General features: G+C 41.5%; 1 protein-coding gene across 1 annotated transcript in view; it reads right to left on the reverse strand.

The window, feature by feature from the left end:
• Window positions 1–507: 507 nt before the first annotated feature.
• Window positions 508–20,878, reverse strand: part of LOC104150059 (plasmanylethanolamine desaturase 1) — a 43,043-nt gene continuing 22,672 nt past the window's right edge. Inside the window, exons 6-8 of the mRNA XM_068912460.1 lie at window positions 6,304–6,452; window positions 2,668–2,793; window positions 508–2,276 (exon numbers count right to left, since the gene is read on the reverse strand). Of these exons, the coding sequence (XP_068768561.1) occupies window positions 2,130–2,276; window positions 2,668–2,793; window positions 6,304–6,452 (422 nt within the window). The 3' untranslated portion in view covers window positions 508–2,129. The remainder of the gene's footprint in view (window positions 2,277–2,667; window positions 2,794–6,303; window positions 6,453–20,878) is intronic.

Consider the following 20,878-nt stretch of genomic DNA (forward strand, 5'->3'; position numbering starts at 1 on the left):
GGTCAAAATTTCTCAGCCCCATTTTTATCCAGATTTGGGAAGAAGTTCAGCTTCATACAGTTCACGATTTGAAAAAAAATAGGTAAAGTTTCAGGCTGTGAAGCTCCTCTTTTAACCCGACAGACGATATAGCACGTGTACAGTTGTACACGGATTTGATTCCCTTTGAAGGACTACAGCACATAAAGGTCGTTGCAACAAGAGTACCTTCAGATCACAAATACATCTAGAAATTCATTTCAGCAGTTCCTTACTATCACAGAAACATTACCAACCGCCAAGTCTGTATGAGTCTGCTTGAGGTTTAAGCTAAAACTAAGGATTCTCCTTTGCACAGAACGCTTGAAAGGCACAGCAGCAGCAGCTGGGTAAAGACAATTGCCTTTCACCACCAGTTTTCATACTTTACTGCTAACTAAATATGATCTGCAGGAAGATACTTCCAACAAATCAAGAGTTCCACAAGGGATCAAAATCCTAAACATAAATACAATTAAAGCCTTCTAATATTAATGCACACTTTTTATTATATTAAAATCAGGCAATGGTCTGATACAATAAAAAGGCTGCTTATGGAATACTGTTATGTTAAACTTTAATTACAGAGGATGTTAAATCCTTACAACTAATATTTTCCTTAAAAGTTAATGGAAACATCAATTATTCTTTGACTTGATAGCTGCTGCTTTAAAATGTGTTTATTTTTCTTTTTTCTTTTTTTTTTTCCTTACACAAACACTGAATTTTTCATAAAACTGAGGACACATTAGGTTGTTTGTATTTAAGCTTGCATCCACATTTCAGCAATTAGTGGTCCAAACAGTAAAACAGAAAAGGCAGTGATTTGCCAGGACGCAAAGCCAAGAAAGGTCCTTAATCTGCTGTATACACCACTTCCCAAAAGTCTTCATTGAAGCGTTTTCTCTTCCAAAACTTAAAGAATCCTAATAAAATCTAGGCTGACTTGATTTGTCTGTGGTTGTCACATCTTTAGAAGGGCAAAAGATAAGTGCATTAGTTAATTAACATTCTTGGGTCAATCTGAAGCACTGACATGTAACTAGTTGAACTGGAGTGTGTATTTAGAATCTCTATGTGCAGGTTCCCCATTAAAGTTTGGCAGCAGAAGATTTCAGCAATCCTGGTAAATTACTGCTCTTTTCGCCATGTCAAAAGCCTATCTAATAACATCAGCCGTGGCCAGCTTGGCGGTGTGGCAGCAGTGCCAGAGGGCAGGGGAAATCCAAGTTTGCCAGCAGAAGAGATACTCGTTTCCCAGGCTGGTGCAGACTAAATTTGTCGCAAAACCAAAACGGATAAGCATGAGGGAACAGGTCAAGTTATTGCCCCAACACTTACCCCTGCTGACCAGGGGTGAGAAGAGTCACAAAAAGGGGCAAAAAGAAAGCAGCACCCCCACTGTAAAGAGGGGAAGAGAAAAGAGATTAAAAGAACCCCGAATCCCTCACCCAAAGCCCACGTTACTGGTGAGGGAGACCAGGAAGAAAAATACAATCTACGCCTTGGCCAAAGGGAAGAAGGAAAGCTTGCCCCATATTATCAGGGCATTTAAAAAAAAAAAAAATACAAAAACAAAAATGACCACAGTCACATTCAGCCTTTACTAGAGATAGCACAAAGGGAGGGATGACTGAGGTTAGCACACATCCCCATTAGTAGTCCATAAAGCCCAGTGTAGTACTGGAAGCTAAAACCTTTGTGTCTACTCTAATAAATAGCCCTGAGCTTCGACTCTATTGCAAAAGACAGAAAGAAAAAACCCAGGCCAGACACACAGCAAGGTGATTGTGGGATGTATGCTTTCACAGTTAAGTTAGATGTGCCACACTGGTCTTGACAGTAATAAATTTAAATAGACTTTTCCTGATACCAGAAGTTCAGCTATGTGGACAGTGGTTACACAACAGGATTATTTGTTATAGCACAACTTGTATTTCAAATGAAAAAATTAGTATCATTTACAGTATCTCAAGAAAAACTTCCTTTGAATGGGAACTTCCTTTCCAGTATTTTGAGGTCTACAAGATGCATCTAGAAAATTTACTACTGTGGAAAATGAAGACAGCTTAAATTGAGTAAGGGGGGAACATGATTTTTTTTTTTTTTAATTAATTGCTGTAACATTGTCCTTCAGGTGGCTGAGGAAGTTTCATATTTTCTTTAGACATCATTAGACGCCGAAGCTCTTGCAGAACAACTTTGATACTATAAGAATTCTGCCATTTTGCTAGGACTGATATGGCTCTGGGGTCCACCTAAAATAGACAAAAACACCATTCCTGTCAGAATCAGTATCTGTGATACTCTTAACCCACCGCACACCCTCCAACTAAAGATCCTACAAGGAATCTAAGTGGAAGAAACAAAAGAAAGCGAAAGCAAGCATGTGGTTTCCTAAAAGCATAATAAATCCACACAGGTTGGAACTATGTGCAAGTTGTAAACTGACAGAAAGTCAATTCTACATTTTTATTCCAGAATATACTTGGCTTGTATACCTTCCTTCTACCCCACTCCCCCTTCTACTCAAAGAAAATGGTACTGACAAGCAATAGGTAGTTAAACAAATTACAAGTAAAAAATAAAGCATTAATTTGAAGCTGCATGTGTAAACCATGTTAAAATGAATAAAAACCAAAAACTTACCACTCCATTAGAACTATTTACTCCATTCATATTAATTTTTGTTACAAATCTTACAAATGGAGGTGCTTCTGGATACTTAGGCCCACATTCTATTTTAAGGCTGTATATTCTGTTTTCATAAATTGTCTGGGGGGGAAAAAAAAGGAGGGGAGAACAATTACATCAGGAAGTCCAAGAATCATTTGTTTAAAACAGTAGTTGTTTTAGGGATACAAAAACCACTAAACTAAGAGCAGCCATTTCAAACGCTGTTCTGGCTACCTCTGTTTTGGGGTTGTTTCTGGTAATATTTGAAAGTTTTAAGTGTTGTGCCTTTAGGGTATTAAATTCTACTGCTCTCTTAAGCATCCAACATATTTACATATTAGGAATGAAACCAACATTGCTTCCGGTTCACTAACTGAAACTATTTTTCTTAACAACCACATAGTTCAGATACCCACTTTTCAACCCACCCTTATAAAGCAGTTTCGTTTTGACAATTTACTAATAATCAGATAGCTAAAGCTGTGGCTGCAGTTTCAAGCTAGTCTTGGGCAACCATCTAAACTCAGGCTGTCCCAAAACTACACTTAAAAAATATTCTTTGGTCATAACTCAATACACCAGGTGTCAGGAACAGGAATGCTCCAAAATTTAATACATTTCAACAGCACATCCTGATCCCAAACAGCACTATCCCTTTGTCTGCACAGCAGTAATACTCTGTTATGCTTAACCGTTGAAACAGAAATCACAAACTTTTAACTAATCAATCAACAGGTACAGAAAAGAGTTAAATGTAACACGGCTACATTGATTCTGCAATGTTTAAGAGTCATTAGAAGAAGCAAGAGCAGTTAATGTTGTTCTGCATTCTGAGAATACAGCAAACTACTATTTTTGACGTGTTGATATAGAGCTGTCTGTCTCAGAGCACCAACTAAACCGGGCAACGTAGGCAGACAGTAGCACACAACAGGGTTGTCATAAGAAGTTCAGGCAAACAAGCTGTCCAAATTCAGAGTTTCTGACACCATTTCCTGGACCGTCGACATTGCAACGACTATTAAACTGCCCAGGCAGTGATCAAGAGCAAAAATCGCAGGCAGGGCTAATGCGAGAGCTCAGAAGCCCAGAAACAGAAAATAGTTCCTATCTCCAATTGCAGCAGAGCAGTAGGGCTCTGCTAGCACCTTAAACAAAGGGAGTAGCCTAAGGCACACAAACTTCTCCCTCATATAAAACTCAGTGCAATCCCTTGCAAGGGCCCATTATGCCCCGAACATCATCTTTATTTTCCCTTTTAATATTTATGAGCATTTTGATGCAAAACGCTACATAAAACAAGAATTGGCTTCCCAATTCAGTTGCTTTGCCTCTCTTTCTGGAGATAAAGAGGTCTTAAACTGGTCTGTAGCCCCTCAACAAGTGACCAGCACCCAGCTAGCAGTGACACCCAGTGGTCACTCCACCAGAGTGGCTTCTCCAGCACCTCAGCAAGACCCACTTCCAGATACCAAGACGGGACAGCAGCAGACTGAATGCTACTGCAAAGTTGAGAGGAAAATCACATCAGCTCCGCCTGGGCTTCCTGGTACTGGCCAGGTCTCTTGGCAGAGTCCCTGACTACGCTTGTGCGCAGGGCAATTAACACCACAGAGGTTCGTGCAGGTTTTTAGGCTCCGTGCAAATAACCGTCACATAAGACTAGTGAATGGAAAGTCTGACCACGCACATGTCTATAGCCAACAAAGTATGTGCAGACAAAGCTGAAGTTTTGACAGTGCCACTGTTTTTAAATAGCTTGTGTAAACACGATGAATCACTGGCTGCAAAACCATCCGCACAAAGTCTGGGAAGGAGAAGCATGCTTCCATGTATGGTAGCAGGGACAGTCCAGAGAAGCAGCACACATCTAACTCTGCACTACTGTTCAGTTTTCCCTCCATGGTGCCCAATAAAAGATTCTTCCACCTGCTACAAATATGACTATTTTCCACCCAGGAGGAAACAGGGTTTTGAATTTTTTTTCCACAACCAGCATTTCTCACATCCTATTAAGAAAAAAAAATGGTAATAATATAACTGAGTAGGAACAGTTCTCAAAACAGAACAACCATCTAGCAAACAAGAATGACTGAAAGTTTCCAGAATCTCTTTTAATATAAGCTGTTGCTTTCAAGCAATAAGCTCAATTCAAGAAGCCAACATACTTTTGGGGGAGGGGGAAAAAAAAAATCTATACTTATTAGCGTGTCAGAAAGACAGAAGAGGCACAGCTGAACAATCTTCTGTGATAGTCGTCTAGCCCGGGCTGGCAGTATGACATGAACTACAGATTTCTATTACTGCTAAGTCAGTGTATACCTATTTGCACATTTCAGTTTCAATTCAAATTTTTAAATTAATTTCAAATTTGCTTGAATTTTGCCTAAGGTGTATGTGCACAGTGAGCTTTCTTCATAATCTTGATGCAGGCTCACTAAAACTCTCCTGAGGTTCTAAAATCAAATGTCATTCTGGAAAACAATTTGGGCATACCGTAAACAAATGAAATGATCACACATGGGGAGACATTAACAATGGCAGATAAGAAGCAAACAACATTTCTGGATGAGATAGACACTATTGCACATGTAATATCACTGTAATATAAATTTCTTATACAACCTCATCTGTTGTCAGAAAAGGCAATTGATAGAATGGAAACACACATGGCAGTAGCATGATTAAAGGTTTGTAACGATTTCCACACCAGGTTTAGAACACTGGAATTATTTAGAAATGATACTGAGGCCAGATATAGAAGATAACACACAGCATTATGGGAAGGAGAATAGGGTACTCACATTTCATGGTAAAGATTGTAAGAAAACAAAACAGATACACACAGTGAAACTGAAGACTTGGGACAAGTTTTGTTTTTAAATACATGTATACATACAACGCACAATTAGCTCCTGAAGTTCACAATCGTAGGGTAAAGACCCACAATTCAGTGGGGTTGGAGAGTGGGGAGAGAGAAGAGGTGGGGGGGGGAAGAGAGAGAGAGAGCGAGCGCGAGTGAGCGAGCACACAACAATACTATCACAAAGGCCAAGGAAGCATTATAAAAAGGTACTTTGGAAGAGAAGAGAGAAGTAATTTAATTCACTAAAATTTGAGTTTCCCAAGTTAGCTGAAACTCTAGAAGAGCAAGTCCATACTGCTGCAATAAAAACAAACTCGTAAATTCAACAAGAAACAGCAGAAAGACTAGCAGTACTGAACAAAACATCCATGTTTTACCTACATTAGCTCCATATGTTATCTCACTAGCCGAAGGATTTTAAACCTTGCTGTATTCAAGAGTACAGGATACTAGAATCCTGGAATCTCAAAAGTTATGTCTTAATGAATCTGTAAATATAAAGCAGACATATAACAGAACTAACCACAGAAAGGTACTAACAATATTTGAAGTAATAAGCAAAAAGACATATAGAAACCCAATATTATACACATGCCAGTTGAACCTTAAACATAAATCACTTGCTAAAGTGTTTTTCCACTTATTTATTGCTTTCTATTTCATTGGTTAGAGTAAGAAGAGGAAAAGGGGAAGAAAATAGAATTAAGTCACACTAGTATTTTAATATTTAAGTGGATGCTTACTCTTGGAGGCCCAATAATCATTCCTGTCCATCTTGTGAGTGTCATATCTTCATCATCTTCAAGACCCCAGCTAACTGTCCCATCACCTACTCCTTTTTGACCTTCTTCAAGTTCTTCCAACAGACGAAAATTACGAGGAACTTTTACTCCTAAAAATAATCAGAAAAACACCTTGATTTGAGAAAACCAACAGAGAAATAAAGTTAAGTATTTTGTCTGATATTTTTGGTAATCCTATAGAAAACATTTGGGGTGAAGAAAAATTAATACTATTACTTCTAAATGACAATACTTCAACAGTACGAAGAAGATACCCTTACAATTAGCTTGATTTTTCAAGCAATATCAAGCTATTCCATAATTAAATATGCTAGAAGGTTGACAGGCCACATATTACGGCATGCAGTAAAATGAAAGAAAAATCTCTCTACCCGTTCAGAGATAAACACACTACTATGGAGCTCTAATTAGTACTTCTCTGTATGATCTACAGTATGAAAATTTACAAGATTCTACAAAATGACACCGTGAGGGGCTTGACATAATTCAGCTTTCTCAAAGCTTTTAATAGTATCATTGAAAGCAAATAAGCCAGTCCTGTAACACCAGTACCTTAATCTGAAGTTAATTTAAGTGGCTTCATCAGTAGCAATAGTGTCTTCTGTACTTATGACCTCCATTATCAAATGATTTGATGACTTCATAATTGTTAGCACATTATCCTCGAAACACAGCAAATCAGGGAATTTGCTTATTCCTGTTGTATCATTGGAAAGCAATGGCATAGAGAGCTTAAATGATATATTCAAGGTCACACACTAACTCAGGGGTGGAGAAGGATCTTGAGCCCAGGCCATATAGGACTTAATTATTCATTCTTCAGGGCATCCACTCCCAAACCATGACAGAACATAAATGCATTCTGTGTCGCCGCCTCTCCTTCAAAGTATCCATGTGAAGTAGGTTATTTTTTTAAAATCAAAAGAAACAATCATCATCAGGATAATTACATGTAATGGAGTTATTTTCACCTGACATACAGAAGAGATTGAGTTTTGGGTTTGGATTCTTTTTTTTTTTCCCCCAATAATACAAAGTTAACTATTCACCATTACATAACATAACAGAAAATCGTAACTAACGTCTTCCATCGTCACTTATTTAGTGCAACGGAAAAAGAACGGAAAATTAGCCTTCAAGGGTATGAAGTGTTCTCTGTAAGAAGTAAGCTCTTCTAGTATTCATGGGATTCCACAAGTAGAGGATGTTAGTAAGAGACCAAGTAAGAGCTTCAACAATCATCTCTGTAGCTGCTTCACAGTGCGAAAAATATAAAGGGTCTAAGGCTTCGTGCAATGCAGCAAAGCTTAAAAATCTGTAACTCTGGTGCCTTTAAAATCCCTTTTAAATATATTGGTGACCTAAAGAAAGTAAATGCCAATGCTGATTTTGCTGTGGAATCAAGAGCGTTGCCTAAATTTCATTCACTACAAAGCAAGGGAGAGAAATCAAAAAAGCAGGTTACTAATGAAATTAGTCTGTTGAACAGTTTGATATACATCTAAAACATCACGTTCAAGAATATTCTGGGGAAATGTCATTCAATAACACAGTTGCAGCAACAGTATGGACAGAAACTCAGAATTAGAAAACGGGCATTACAAGACACCAGAACTGAACTAGCTATATCAAACCAGATTTATTTGGGGCTGCTAAGCACAGCTCAAATGCAACTCCATGCCAAATCTATGTTCTTTAACTACTAGCGAGACTGTGCTGTTACCATGGCTGTCGAGTAATACAAATCTGCGGCTGTGAAAGGAAATGAGTCAGTCAGGGCTTGTGAAGCCATCACTGTAAGACTGACCAAGAACTGAGCTGCAACTACAGTCCCAAACCCAATGCAGTAACAGGACCTTTTAGGTACCATAGCCATTTCCCCTGCATGAAAAATCCCAGCGTTTCTCTTCCCTGTAAGTCTCAAAAATATGCAGTATGTATCTTATCTTGTGTGCCTTGGGCATATAAAGGTTCACGTATGCAGTTCATACTTGAGTTATGACAGATTAGCCACCCCATGTTTAATTACAATCCCAAGGCTCCCCATGCTGCAGTTAGGAGAAGCAGAGAAGAGAGCAGTCTAACACCAACAGAGAGGTTTAGAGAGCTGGGGGACAAGAGAAACAGATGGAGTATGAGTTGAAGGACAAGATGTCATCTTTAGTTACACATTCACATACCACTTATTTCACAATTTCTGCTTCAACCTGTGCATGGGAGAGTTGGTGAGTGGGAATGAGTCATGGCTGTGCAATGAGTGAAGCTGCTGTCTGGACTGCAGCCTTGTCTGCTGGTGTATTGTGAAGGAAGCAGGCAACTACAGAAAGAAAATGGACAATCAAGGACAAATGAATGTCCTTCTAAAGAGTGGGATGCTATCTTTGATTCAGAAAGAAAATCTCTTAGACAATGCAAGTCACACTGCGAAAAAAAACCCTTAAGTGGCTACTATTAGAAATCCAACTTGAGAGTTGGCTTGGAATCCAAGCCTCGAATATGTAACGTTACCAAAAAAATACTAACACTTTTGAACCACAACACTGTGATGCTTAAGAAGTGTGATTTTAGTCTTCCTCCATTTCAGTACTCCATAATACCACTTCATATCCATCAGTGGTATGGAAATAACTTACTGAGACTTGCAGGTAAGGACCTAGGAGGAAGCAACAACACCATGGAAGTACTGGATGGTTTACGGTAAACAGACACACATTGATGAAGGGAAAAAAAAAAAAATCAACTACCCTTTATACTGAATATCAAGCAGTCTGTCCACTGAATAAGGCAGGAAACCTGTGTGAAGAAAACAATTTGTGATCATGTAATTAAAAATTACATCATCACGTGTATGTTCAATGCGGCTGCAATAAGACTGAAAGGCAGTCTTAATTCTGACATTTCCTTACTAGAGCCAGGCTTGCCTTTGCAATCTTTACAGGAACAGAAGGCAACTTTGTTTCAGAGCTTTTCCAAGATACAGCTGCTCTGATTCAGAATGAATCAGAGCCATAAAACATTCATAAAGGATTTTAGAGCTCTCAGACAGGGCTGAGGTCTACAGAAAACTGGCTAGTCATATCATACAGTGGCTCCTATCACCCAGGAAAAGTTAACATAAATACTTATTAATTTTACAGCAACCGCTTACTTATGAGCACTACAGGAACATCAGTAGCAAAGAGCTGCAAAAAAAAGTATTTAAATTTGAATTTCCATGCTCTTCACAAAACAATAAAATTAGTATGGGAGATGGTGGATCACTTCACAATCAAGTCACCCCGTCTAATAACATCCTTGCCTTCTAAAAATGTTTTGTCCATATGCTAAAACTCAAAAGCATAACATGGAAGACTCGCGCCTCACCCACAACACAAGGCAAGTTCAGAGAGTTGCATCGACGACAAAATCAGAATCCTTTGAGGACGTGTCCAGGGAGGAGACAACAGGGAGAAAACCATACATATACACATACAAGAATACAGCCGTGTGATTATAAGTGACTTAACTCATCTCTGAACAACCTACCCTTAAGCAAGGCAGAATAACTGACCAGACTGATGCCTCTGGGCAGCCTGGAAAGCTGCGTTACGCCTTTAACCTAACGCAGACGCCTGTCAATTTGCAGTGGCCTGGGAGCCGACACCGGTCAGTTCCCACATCCTGCCCAGACCTGAACTTCACAAATCATACAAACTTTATCCCTTGTGGTCATATGTAAACATACCATTGTGTTTGCTGTTCACCAGACTTCCTAGAAAGTGATTTGACCTGCTCAACACACACACAGCATTTGCCAAGCCGCTCGCATGGCTACAGCAGGGCCGCTTCTGCGACAAGATATATCCTACGTCAGCTGACACAACCGCAAGTCAACTGCGTCTCATCTCCCCCCACAGCAAACCCCAATAAATACCTTGCATAATCCTTTTAGCGTAGTAAGGGGGACTTTCAAGATAGTAATGAAACAAACCTGTTTTTTCTACGAGTCCTTCGTTTAACACGAGAAAACCTAAATAAAGTAACAAGCAATTAGAAAGTAATCAAGTTGTCAAAAATACTTTAGGTTATGCATTTCAATTTAGCCCTTGCTAAGGGCTGAGCAGACTCTGAAATAGCTACTTCATTCATGATACAAACATACAGTTACATCTAGATAATCGCTTCACTTACTGCTTGGCTGACCTCACAAAAATACTCCTAGAAATAACAGTATAAACATTTATGCGTACAAGGAGACAGAAATTTACTACTAATCACAACAGCAAACCTATGGAAGCTTAATTACAGCAGTACTGACGGTATAATACCTCCAATTGCATACATTTGTGCACGCTCTATGAAAGTTAATCTTTTAGGAAGCTTGCATACATGGACTCCCAACCCTGGAGACACTACTAGTTCACGAGGTTTCCAAAAATGTTCATGAAACTTTATTTTTACGGTAAGCTAGAAAACAAAGACAAATCACAGACTTACTTTTCCAGAAAGCAAATACATCTGAAATCTACAGAATTTAAAGTCACAGTTAAGAAACTGCTAGGTTTTAGGTGACAGAGCCTTAAGCCTTCAAAGAGAATCAGGACCTTTTGTTTTGCTGTTCAAAATCTCAGATACCGACCCTGCCGCACTACGTGTCACCGATGAGCATTCTCTATCAAGGCACCTCAGAAACTAAGGTGTTTTCTAAACAAAGATTGGCATGACCGTGACAACAAACTGAGTTAAGGACAAAAGGAGTTTGACTTATTTTTGGTCAGAATCTTATTACTACAGTTTTGCATTAGGAAAGGACAGAATTATTACTTGGAGACAGCTGAATGTCAGCTTGGATTTTTGAAGATTTTTAAAGCACGCCCAGATTCACTTGATATCAGGCACAACTAAAGATACACAGACACACAATTGACTGTGTCTGACAATAGTTTTAGAAATTATCTTACCAGTCTGAGGTGATTTTTGTCATCTTATATTTATTCATTCATAGGAAATAGATTATATATTTCAAACAACCTGAGAATAATATTTTCTAAGAGATCATAATTTTTATTCTTTTATTTTTTCCAGTTATATAGTGGAAGTAATCCCAAATTTAGAAACTGCATATCCAGTTGCAAATAGCACAAGTAAAACCCAGTGAAATAAACTGGACAATATTCTTTTGAGGATAGATCCTTCAACTGAATCTTTTTCAGCAGTATCAGAATATAAATCTTGCTCACAAAAACTTCAGAAATACATTTGTATCTTTCCTTTCTCCAATGAAATTAGAGTACAAGCATTTCTCTTGAGGAATAAAGCATAAAACCCACAGAACACCTAAGAAAAGCATGCAGAAAATACACTTTAGTAGCTAGAGGCTCTAAAAGAACTGTCTTGTTACTGAAGGTCGCTTTATACAATTTTAAGGGGAAATTTATCATATTCTGGGCTTTCAGACCAATTTTAACTCTGCTTTCAGTACCAGTTCCCGATTTACACTAATTCAAGAAAAGTCCAACAACTTTAAATGTCTCTGTTACCTAAACACATTAAAGTATTTTCTGTTGCTTGTTTCTGTACACGTGGTATTCAGCCTTAATTATACCTTTCCCAATATATTTCTGATCTCTTTGCAGAGACCAGAACTGTTTAAAATTTGGTAGCTAACCCTTAAACAATTGTTAAAAAAAAAAAAAAAACCTAAAAATCATTCATTGTCAAAATTGCACAAAGCTTCTGAGGTGCTGTACTATATAAAGCCCAATAAAAGGCTTTCAGCTGTTGTCACAAAAGCTTTCAGGAAACAGGAACCTCACATTTCTTGTGCCGTCTTTGCATTCGTGATTTCTACTCTCACAATGCAGTCAGGTACTAAGGCATTTTAGCACATCCAAAATAACTTCCTGAGCACCCGAAACAAAACTTAAAGCATTTTTTGTTGCATATCAGCTAGAACTCTACTCCAGTTCTGTATTTGAAGGCTTTAAACACCTTTCTCGTAAAGGGATTGCTTTGAAACATCTGAGGCCGACCGGCATTACCATCAAGGTCTCAAGTTAAATAAAGCTCCCCAGCAGCACAAGTTCGAACAGTTAAAATGAGATGTGTTCCGTGGCTGGTATCACAGCCTAAAGGCAAAACACTACCAGCTCAGCTAGAGTTTACTCTAGGAAATAAGTCAACCTGAACAAGTATCTTGGATGAAATATTTACACTAAATCTGACCTGGGAAAAAAAAAAATTTCCTTTTTACATTGTGAATAGAAACCATTGTTCCTGACCAAGAGTTCAGTGCTCTCCTCCCAGCTGTCTCTTCTACTCACAAAGTATCACTAGGTTTTCCTAAATTCATTCTGTCCATCTAAAAGTGAATGCACAAGTAGCTTCACTGATTTTAAAATAAGCTTCAAAAAGCATATCTTCACAATGACACATTAAGGCACAGTTACCTATTCAGTACAGGATTTCCGTTTAACAGCTTCACATCAGTTTAACAGCAAGTAGCCTGTAAGCTCAAAAGGGGAACTGCCCGAGCTCAGCCACAGCAGGCGAACCATCCAGCACCTTGAGTCTGCCACTGGCAGAGGTCAGGCTTTGGAGGAAAGCGCACAAAACGATCCCTAGGCAGAAACAAATAACCTGATACTGTATTTCATCTTGCTTGCAATAGTTAAAAATTCCATTAAAATCCGAAAATCCAAACTCTAATATATCTTGCAGAATTTGTCAGTACTGTAACTTCTATTATCTTTATTACACGTTTAATAATTTAATGAATCTTCTTAAATTCTAGGTCAGAACAGCATTTTCAAATATATAATTTATATAACTACATACGAATATATTCAGAGTATATTCTTGTAAGAGTTTTGAATTATTTACCTATTTAGTTTACTGTATTATTGCACTGCAAGACAGAGAAGCTCTGAAATCAACTCTATCGGCACCTGTTATTTCCTGCGCTCTTATATTCCCTCTTAATATGGCATAATTGATCTTCCCAGTTTCTCTTCAAACACTTTTCCCACATCGTTAGCTATTTTAATTACAGAATTGGAGAGGACTCGGTGGCTGCCAGCATTTATTTTGAGATGACAACGAATATTGTATGCAGCATATTCCAAAGGAGATACCACGAGGCATTTATGGAGCGTTACTTCTATATTCTTCAATATCTGGTTTCTTATGCATTCTAACATTTCTTGTGCTTTTCATAAGTTGCTTAGTGTTAACAGTGATGTTATGGGTCGCCCAAGAATTATAAATATATACTTTTAACATACCGTATTAAAAGCAGCCCATGCTTTTCTCTCCATTAGCAATATTAAGCCATGCGTATTACTATCATGCCCATTCAACTAATGATTTGTCCTTCTGAAGTTCTTCAAATTCCTCTGACTTTGAATAACTTTAATCTGGGCAAATTATTTTAGTGCTCAGTTCTTTGAGGCTGTTAGTAAATGTAGTGCTTACCACGGACATAGAAGACACCACCCAAACACACCTACAATAGAACAGGGGGTTAAACAAGGGCATTAAACTTGGCCCGTGGAATCCTGTTTTTCCTCACTTTCATCCAGGTACATCTCGTCCAGTTTTCTGAACCATTACCATTACTTTATCCTTCCACTGTGACTAGGACACAATAGTACTGGCATCTGCACAACAGAGATGCAGGAGCTCACTCTTGTAGTCCAACTGCAACACAACAGAGCTCCATAGAGCCCAACCTCCCTGCTGAGCAACAGCGCATATTTGCCTCCGAGGAACCCTTGATGTCTCAGCTAGATCGTTTCTGCTATCTGAGCCAGCTGAGCATTCCTACATGACATTTCAGTCTGAAGGACAGACATACTCTTACAGTTTGAGGTCTTTGTAGTCTCTTGTCAAGAGCCTTATTAGAAAGATTAAAGTCATCCTTTTATTTTTGTTCACATATTTATCGGGGAAAAAAAAGAAAAAGAAAACCACACATGATCAGTGACACAGAATTCTCCTCTATACAAATCATACTGGCAGACCTTACCTCATACCATTTATTCACAGTGAGGGGTTCCCCCCCTTAATTATTTCTACCCATTAGTCACGCACAGATATAACGCTTACCTATCTAACACCCAGGATCAGCCCTATGGCCTTTTTAACTTATGGGGACAATACCTGCTACCATTTCTTCCTCTGGGTCAGTAATTGTTTTTAAAGAAAGATTGAATATTTTTCATTAGGAACTCAACGACCTTCTGCTGTTTGAGCTCCTTTCCAGAACCACCACAAACTTACAATACCAAACATATCCGAGCGCTTTACAACAAACATGAACGCACTAAAGATTTCATGAAGCAAGTATTAGCAAAATCTGTTTTACAATTACTTAATGAAGATATTAAGTTACTCGCCCAAACCCCCACAGTGAATCAATGAGTAGTGGGGGAAAAAAGTGCCACTTCCAAGCTCTTTGTATACATGTTAGGCAATACCTTCAGTACAGTGTCAGGAAGGAACTATACCAACTGCATTGCAGTGTCACCACCACTACAAATAACTGGACACAATACTGTTCTCTTCATTGAAAAAGAACAATCTCCATACTTCACTGGCGCAACAAGATAAAGCAGCCCATTGCCGGTAGGACAGCCTATGATTTACAGCTGGACAAAGCTCTAGGGCTTACATCACCAATGCTGAATTTAGGGTTTACTGCAAAGTTCAGTGTTGCTGCAACACATTTTTTGAAGTCACACATCAATTTTCACATTTTTTGTCATAAGTAGCTAAAAAGCACAGAGGATCTCATCAGCAGCTGAAGTACAGCAGTTGTCAGGTGCCTATGCTGCAGGGGTAAGAAACCGAGGCACCTGTTCACATCTACCTGGCTGTGTATTGCTTCTTGCTTCCAATACTGGAGACACAAGACAGCTTTTAGAAATCCACGAGAAAGTAGGAAGTAATCCAAGAACACAATGTGGCTAGCAGATGATGGTGAACTACAGCTTATCTCAATGGATGTTGTCAGTTAAGACTGCTCAGGACAAAAGGAAAGTTGTGCAGTAAGACTTGCTTTGGACTTCATCACCGCAGTTCCAGACTCTTTCCACACAAACCCCAAAATGATCACCCAGACAATTAATTCAGCAAGTTGCGTTGGCTTAAAAAGAAAAATATTTGTCTTCTTCTTCCAGCCAAACATAAATGAAAAGTCAGCAGCTTGATGGGATCATTGAGAAGATACGGTAACCAGAATAACATGACATAAGAGGATGAGAAGGCTCCATTACAGTTTTGTGCGTTTTATCACGTTTTCCAACACTTCATAGTCATGCAGACTTTTAAACATAGATTCATGATGTACAATTCTTAAGCCAGTAGCCACACATTTCAAGCAAGTTTTTATAATCCTGATTACTAAGAATTATTTGCATTACTGCAATTATTCTTAAAAGTTGAAAAGTCATCAATAAAGACCTGTCCTAAGAAAAAGATTCCAGAATATTTTTGTTGAATCTCCAAAAGGAGTCCTATGATGATACTCATATTTAAACTTCAAAAGAAGCGATTTAAAAAACAAGCATTACCATGTAACATTTGAAACCCTGTACTGAGCAAGGAGAACAGGAAAGTGAAACTGGCTAAACAGAAGTGAAACTGTTTTATTCAATCTGAAGAAGTTAATCAGATGATGTCAGCAGAAAAAAAAAAAACATTCGAAATCTAGTCGCAGCCTTTCTGTTTCAGCACGTAATGACAAATATAAAGACAGGATTGCCTAACTAGTCAAAGCAAGCGACGAGCTATTTGGAAAGGGGAGAAAAGCCTAACTTCTCCAGCGTGCTTGCCCTGACAAGGGAGCTACGTCCTGAAGGTGAAGGGCAACCTAGGGAAAGCTACTATTGAAAAGAACACAGGAAAAACAAACTAATTTCATCCCAGCAGCTCACCAGGTCGCGGCCCAACGAACGGGGAGAGCGGCGCGGACGGGGCCGAGGCCGGGGCCGGGGGGCAGCAGGGGATGCGCAGCGCCCGGCGGCCGCCGCCCCCTTCCCCCGCGTCCCCTCACGGCCGAGGCCGCCGGGCGGCTCCCCGCGCCCCCCCTCCCGCACCGACGGGCGGAGGCTTCGCCGCCGCGGGCCCCGCCGGCCCCAGGCCAGGGCCGGGGCCGGCACCCCCTGCCCTGCCGGCCGGGGCACCGCCGGGCCCCGCCGCCCCCCAGCCCGGCCCGCCGCCGGCGGCCCGCCGCCCGCGCCCCTCCCGGCCTAGCGCCCGCCGCCGCCGCCCCTCAGCCCCGACACACCCAGCCGGCACGTCCCGGCTCCCGGCAGCCCGCCAGGCCGCCGCCGCCGCCCCCCAGGCCGGGGCTGGGGCCGCCCCCGCGGCGAGGAGCGGCGGCTCGCGACCCCCGGCGGGCGCCCCCCGGCCCGCGGCGCGGCCCCGGCGCCCGCTCACCCGCACCCGTGGTGGCCGCCATCTTGCGCCGCTGTCGCTGGAGCCCGGCCTCCCTCCCGCCCACGTCACCTCCACGCGGGAAGTGCGGCTCCGCCGGCGCGGCGCGGGCGGGCGCGGAAAGGAGAAGCCGCGGCGGGGCGGGGCGGTGGCGCGGAGAGCTCTTAGGTGCACGCGGAGCGCCTGGCGAAACAGTCACGCGGGCGGGCGGCGGTGCTGGGCATGCCCCGGAGGACCTACCGCTCGCCGAAACCTGCTGCAAGGGCCGGGCCGCAACGCAGGCAGACAGCCTTCCTGCAGCGCCGGGGACATGAAGCGCACCCAAGTACTTCTTACTGTGTTTCAGAGTTGCACCTCCACAATATATTACAATGGGATGCTTTCAGGCCTAGAGCAGCAGATAGGAACATTGAAGAGCCGGAGCCAGAAGAGACAAAGGGCAATCGGGAATATCTTTCATTACGTTTGGTCAGGACCTTTATTCCTCTTCCCTTACCCCTCTCTTGTTAATACACTAATAAGAAATAAAAATCTGAAGGAAAAGCAGTCTTTCTTTGCCTTGCAACGCATATCCCAAGACATCACAAGAGAATCTGCCGAACTATTACAAAGCAGAACGCTTTCAGATGCCGTGTGCTTTGATTCAGGCCCTTTCCCCGCTCCCGGCTACTTCAGCGCGCTCGGCTTTTCTTGGCAAGCACAGCCGAGGCACCCTTGCTGTCACCCATTCTTTGAAGCCACTTCAAAACAATAACGCTTATCTGGCCGGCTGGATTTCATTTCGCTCGCTCCCCACGCCGCGCTGTGGAGGGGGCGAGCGTCGCAGCGGGTGAGGGCAGCGGTACCGCTAGGTGGGGAGAGAGCTCGGCAAACGCGGCGCCGAGGCGGCAGCACCCGGCGAGCAGGTCCGTCCCCTCGCTCCAGCAGCACAGCCTGCAGTTTTGGGGGGCAAGGTGGGTTAAACTTAGTTTAACTTCCTCCCGACTAGAGCTCCCCCTCCGCTTTTCAGGCCGACTGCCTAAAAAAAAAGCCAGCCTTTTCAGTCTCCTGCTAATCAAATCAAATCAAATCCAAGCAGGGCTACATAGACGCTGCGCATAAGCAAAGACCTCCTGATTTGGCACATATGTGGGCCGAAGGCAGCGTTTGGCAGGTCTGCTGATGCTGTGCACGTAGCTGTGGGCTAAATTAGTAGAGCTTGAGCTCTACTTTGGGGGTTTTTTATTTGTTTTTAATAGTGCCAGCACAAAAGCATGCCAGAAAGACAAGCATTTGTCAATGCACTTGTTCTGGTCTTAAGGCTGACTTAAAGAGCATCTCATTTCATTATTTGGTGCAACAGCTTCAAGTTTATTCCAGTGACTGCCAGCACTAAGCACTCTGCTCCTGGGTATTCGTCAGTACTTCACAGAAGAGGCAGCGCAGCGTGAGGCCGTGGCTGCGCACCTGCAGAGAGAACCCAGAAAAGCTGATCCAGCAGCTGCACAAAGCAAAACTGAAGAAATGAAGGGCTATCAGAAAGCTGAGCAGTTTAAAATACATCACATCAGTGTGAACTTTAAAGCAAGTAGCAAGAACAACCCCATTACTCTCTCCAGAGAACTAGTTTTCCCGCAACTCACACACCAAATGCTGCTCCTTGAGAAAAGGCAGAGTGGGGTAGCAAGGCACTTTGCGGTAATCTGCATCAATTTACCATAATGCTTCCCCTTGTAGATAAGGCCCAAAATAGCTACGCTCATAGGATCTCCCTGCAACAGCACAAGTGCATGTAAAGAAATACATCTGCTCCTACCAGGCTACTACTATCAGAACTATTATCAGTTCTACTATCAGTACTATCAGAAGTAGCCTACAAGCTGAAGGGCAAACCTGGTAGAGTTAAAGACTCTTAGAGAGTATTTCTGCTCCCTCTGAAGATCCAGGGAGGAAGAAACTAACCTTGTTTTTCCTGTAAAGATTTAGACTTAAATCAAAAGGCTTTTAAAACTGATTATTTAAAGTGAAATATGGGCCATCTCTGGAGTTTAAAAGGAGTGGCTTATTCTGCGTTAGCTCTAATCAGTTCCTAATCAACTTAGGATAAATTTATCTTAAGCCTGATTTACATCTGTTAAGAAGCATCCACATAGCCTTTTCCAGAGATGCCAAACTGATTTTACAGCAGCAGTCACCTTTTAAACCGATAAAACAGTTTCCAGAAACCAAACGAAGACTGAAAAAGAAGCCAACTCCTAGGTATTCATTAAACCTGCCTCTCAGGAGTAGGAAGCTTTGAAACACTCCTCTGAACTCACAGCAGTTAGGGAAAGACCAAGGATTACAAAACCAAAGCATGCTCGCTGCCACGTCCCCTCTTCCCTGCTTGATGAACAGATACTTAATGAAGGACCCTGAGAGATGCCGGCGATGTCAAAGTGAGTCACTAATGAGCAAGCACTGCCATCAGGAGTTGAGTACAGTATTAACCTATGACTATGTCATTTAGGAACGTGTAAAACAGCAGCCAGAGATTAAATGTTGTCCCCATTTCTTATAATTACACAAGGTTAATAGGTAGATAGGCACAGCAGTGGCCAGTATTAGTAGATCAGATTTATTTCCGTTAAAACTACCGTAAAACAAGTGACTGAAACAGAATGGGCCAACAACCAATTATCTTCAGGAAGACTCTCAAAGTGTAAACTCTGATAACTTATGTGTTTCAAAGCCACCTGTTATACACACTGCAGTACTGCCGTTCATTTGGTATTTACGTTCTCAGTAAAAGATCAGCCTATAAATGGCTTAGTGGTTAAGGCTGTGTTACACAGGACTCCTGAGCATCCACTAGGCTCTATACTGGGCTTTGACGTTAGTTTATTTAACTTAAACTTGGGCGGAGGGAAGGGGAAGAGGGGGATGAGAGGGACAGCAGGGACAGACAACCAAGGACTAACAAACCTGTAAGACTACGGATTATTGGATACTCAAGCCAGAAGCAGGCATGGATTTAAATTTTTGTCAAGGTGAAAGCCTCGGATATAACTGCAGCAGTTCTTTGTACTCACAGCAATAGATGTTCTTTCTTGACTAGAATTTATACACTCAAAACTTCAGGATACTCATGTGCTGCAAGGGGAAAAGACAGAGGAGGAGCATTCCTTGTCCAGAACGCACCGAGGTTTTCATCCCCACCCTACTAGCACCCAGCACTTTTCACACTGACTACATCAGAAGTTTCAGCTACTAAGAGTGCTCAAAAGCCCAAATCTCGGACAACAGGCAAAAATTAACAGAGGACTTGCCAGCTTGCAACAACGTTCTTTAACCATTTAAGTTTGGGACCAGTTGGCTGCTCTCTCCAGGGCCATATGTTCTCATGTGGCCTTTTTTGCCAAGGCTTTCAATGGAGGGGCTGGGGAAAGAGGGGACCATCTACCCTTCCCCCAAACATAATACAAAATCATACACCTGTCTTCTACAGTGACAGCATTAAAGGATTCCCTCCCTCTTCCCCTCAATTTCAACTAAATAGGAGGTTTTAGGACTCCTACCTAAAAATAGGAGTATTCTTTACCCCCCAAAATTAGATGGAAACCCAACAGTGACTATGACAGCTGGAGCAGAGGGCTCATTTTGCATAACGGCAAGCAGAAGTTCTCTCCAGGGTTTGAATCATTCACATGCCCTAAATACCAATCGGGACTTCAATCCATAAAACCAGCTCAGATACTTCTACATTCAGCAGATCCCAGTGAGGCAGAGTTGCCAAGTTCCAGCCCTTTAAGAAGATGTGGTCCATCACATTTGAAGAAGTTGATATTTAAAAGTTTACAGCCACCATGATTTCAGATCAAGGTTAGTCTAAAGCAGGCTTTTACCTAGGACTTAAACAACTCTTACCATGCATTTAGGAAAGGACAATTTGAATTCAACACAATTACTCTTGAGGAGGGAAATAAGCTTTCATTTAGTAGAGAAACAAACAAGATGCATATCATGTTCACTTCATCAAGTGCCTGTTGGATGTGGACACTTAAGAATGTGTTAAAGGAAGACACTTCCCCCAGGCCAGCAGTTAATCCTTAGTATCCAATGCAGTTAAGAGTTGCACTTC

This window comes from Struthio camelus, chromosome 18, assembly GCF_040807025.1.
Source record: "Struthio camelus isolate bStrCam1 chromosome 18, bStrCam1.hap1, whole genome shotgun sequence".
In the NCBI taxonomy this organism is placed as follows: Eukaryota; Metazoa; Chordata; class Aves; order Struthioniformes; family Struthionidae; genus Struthio; species Struthio camelus.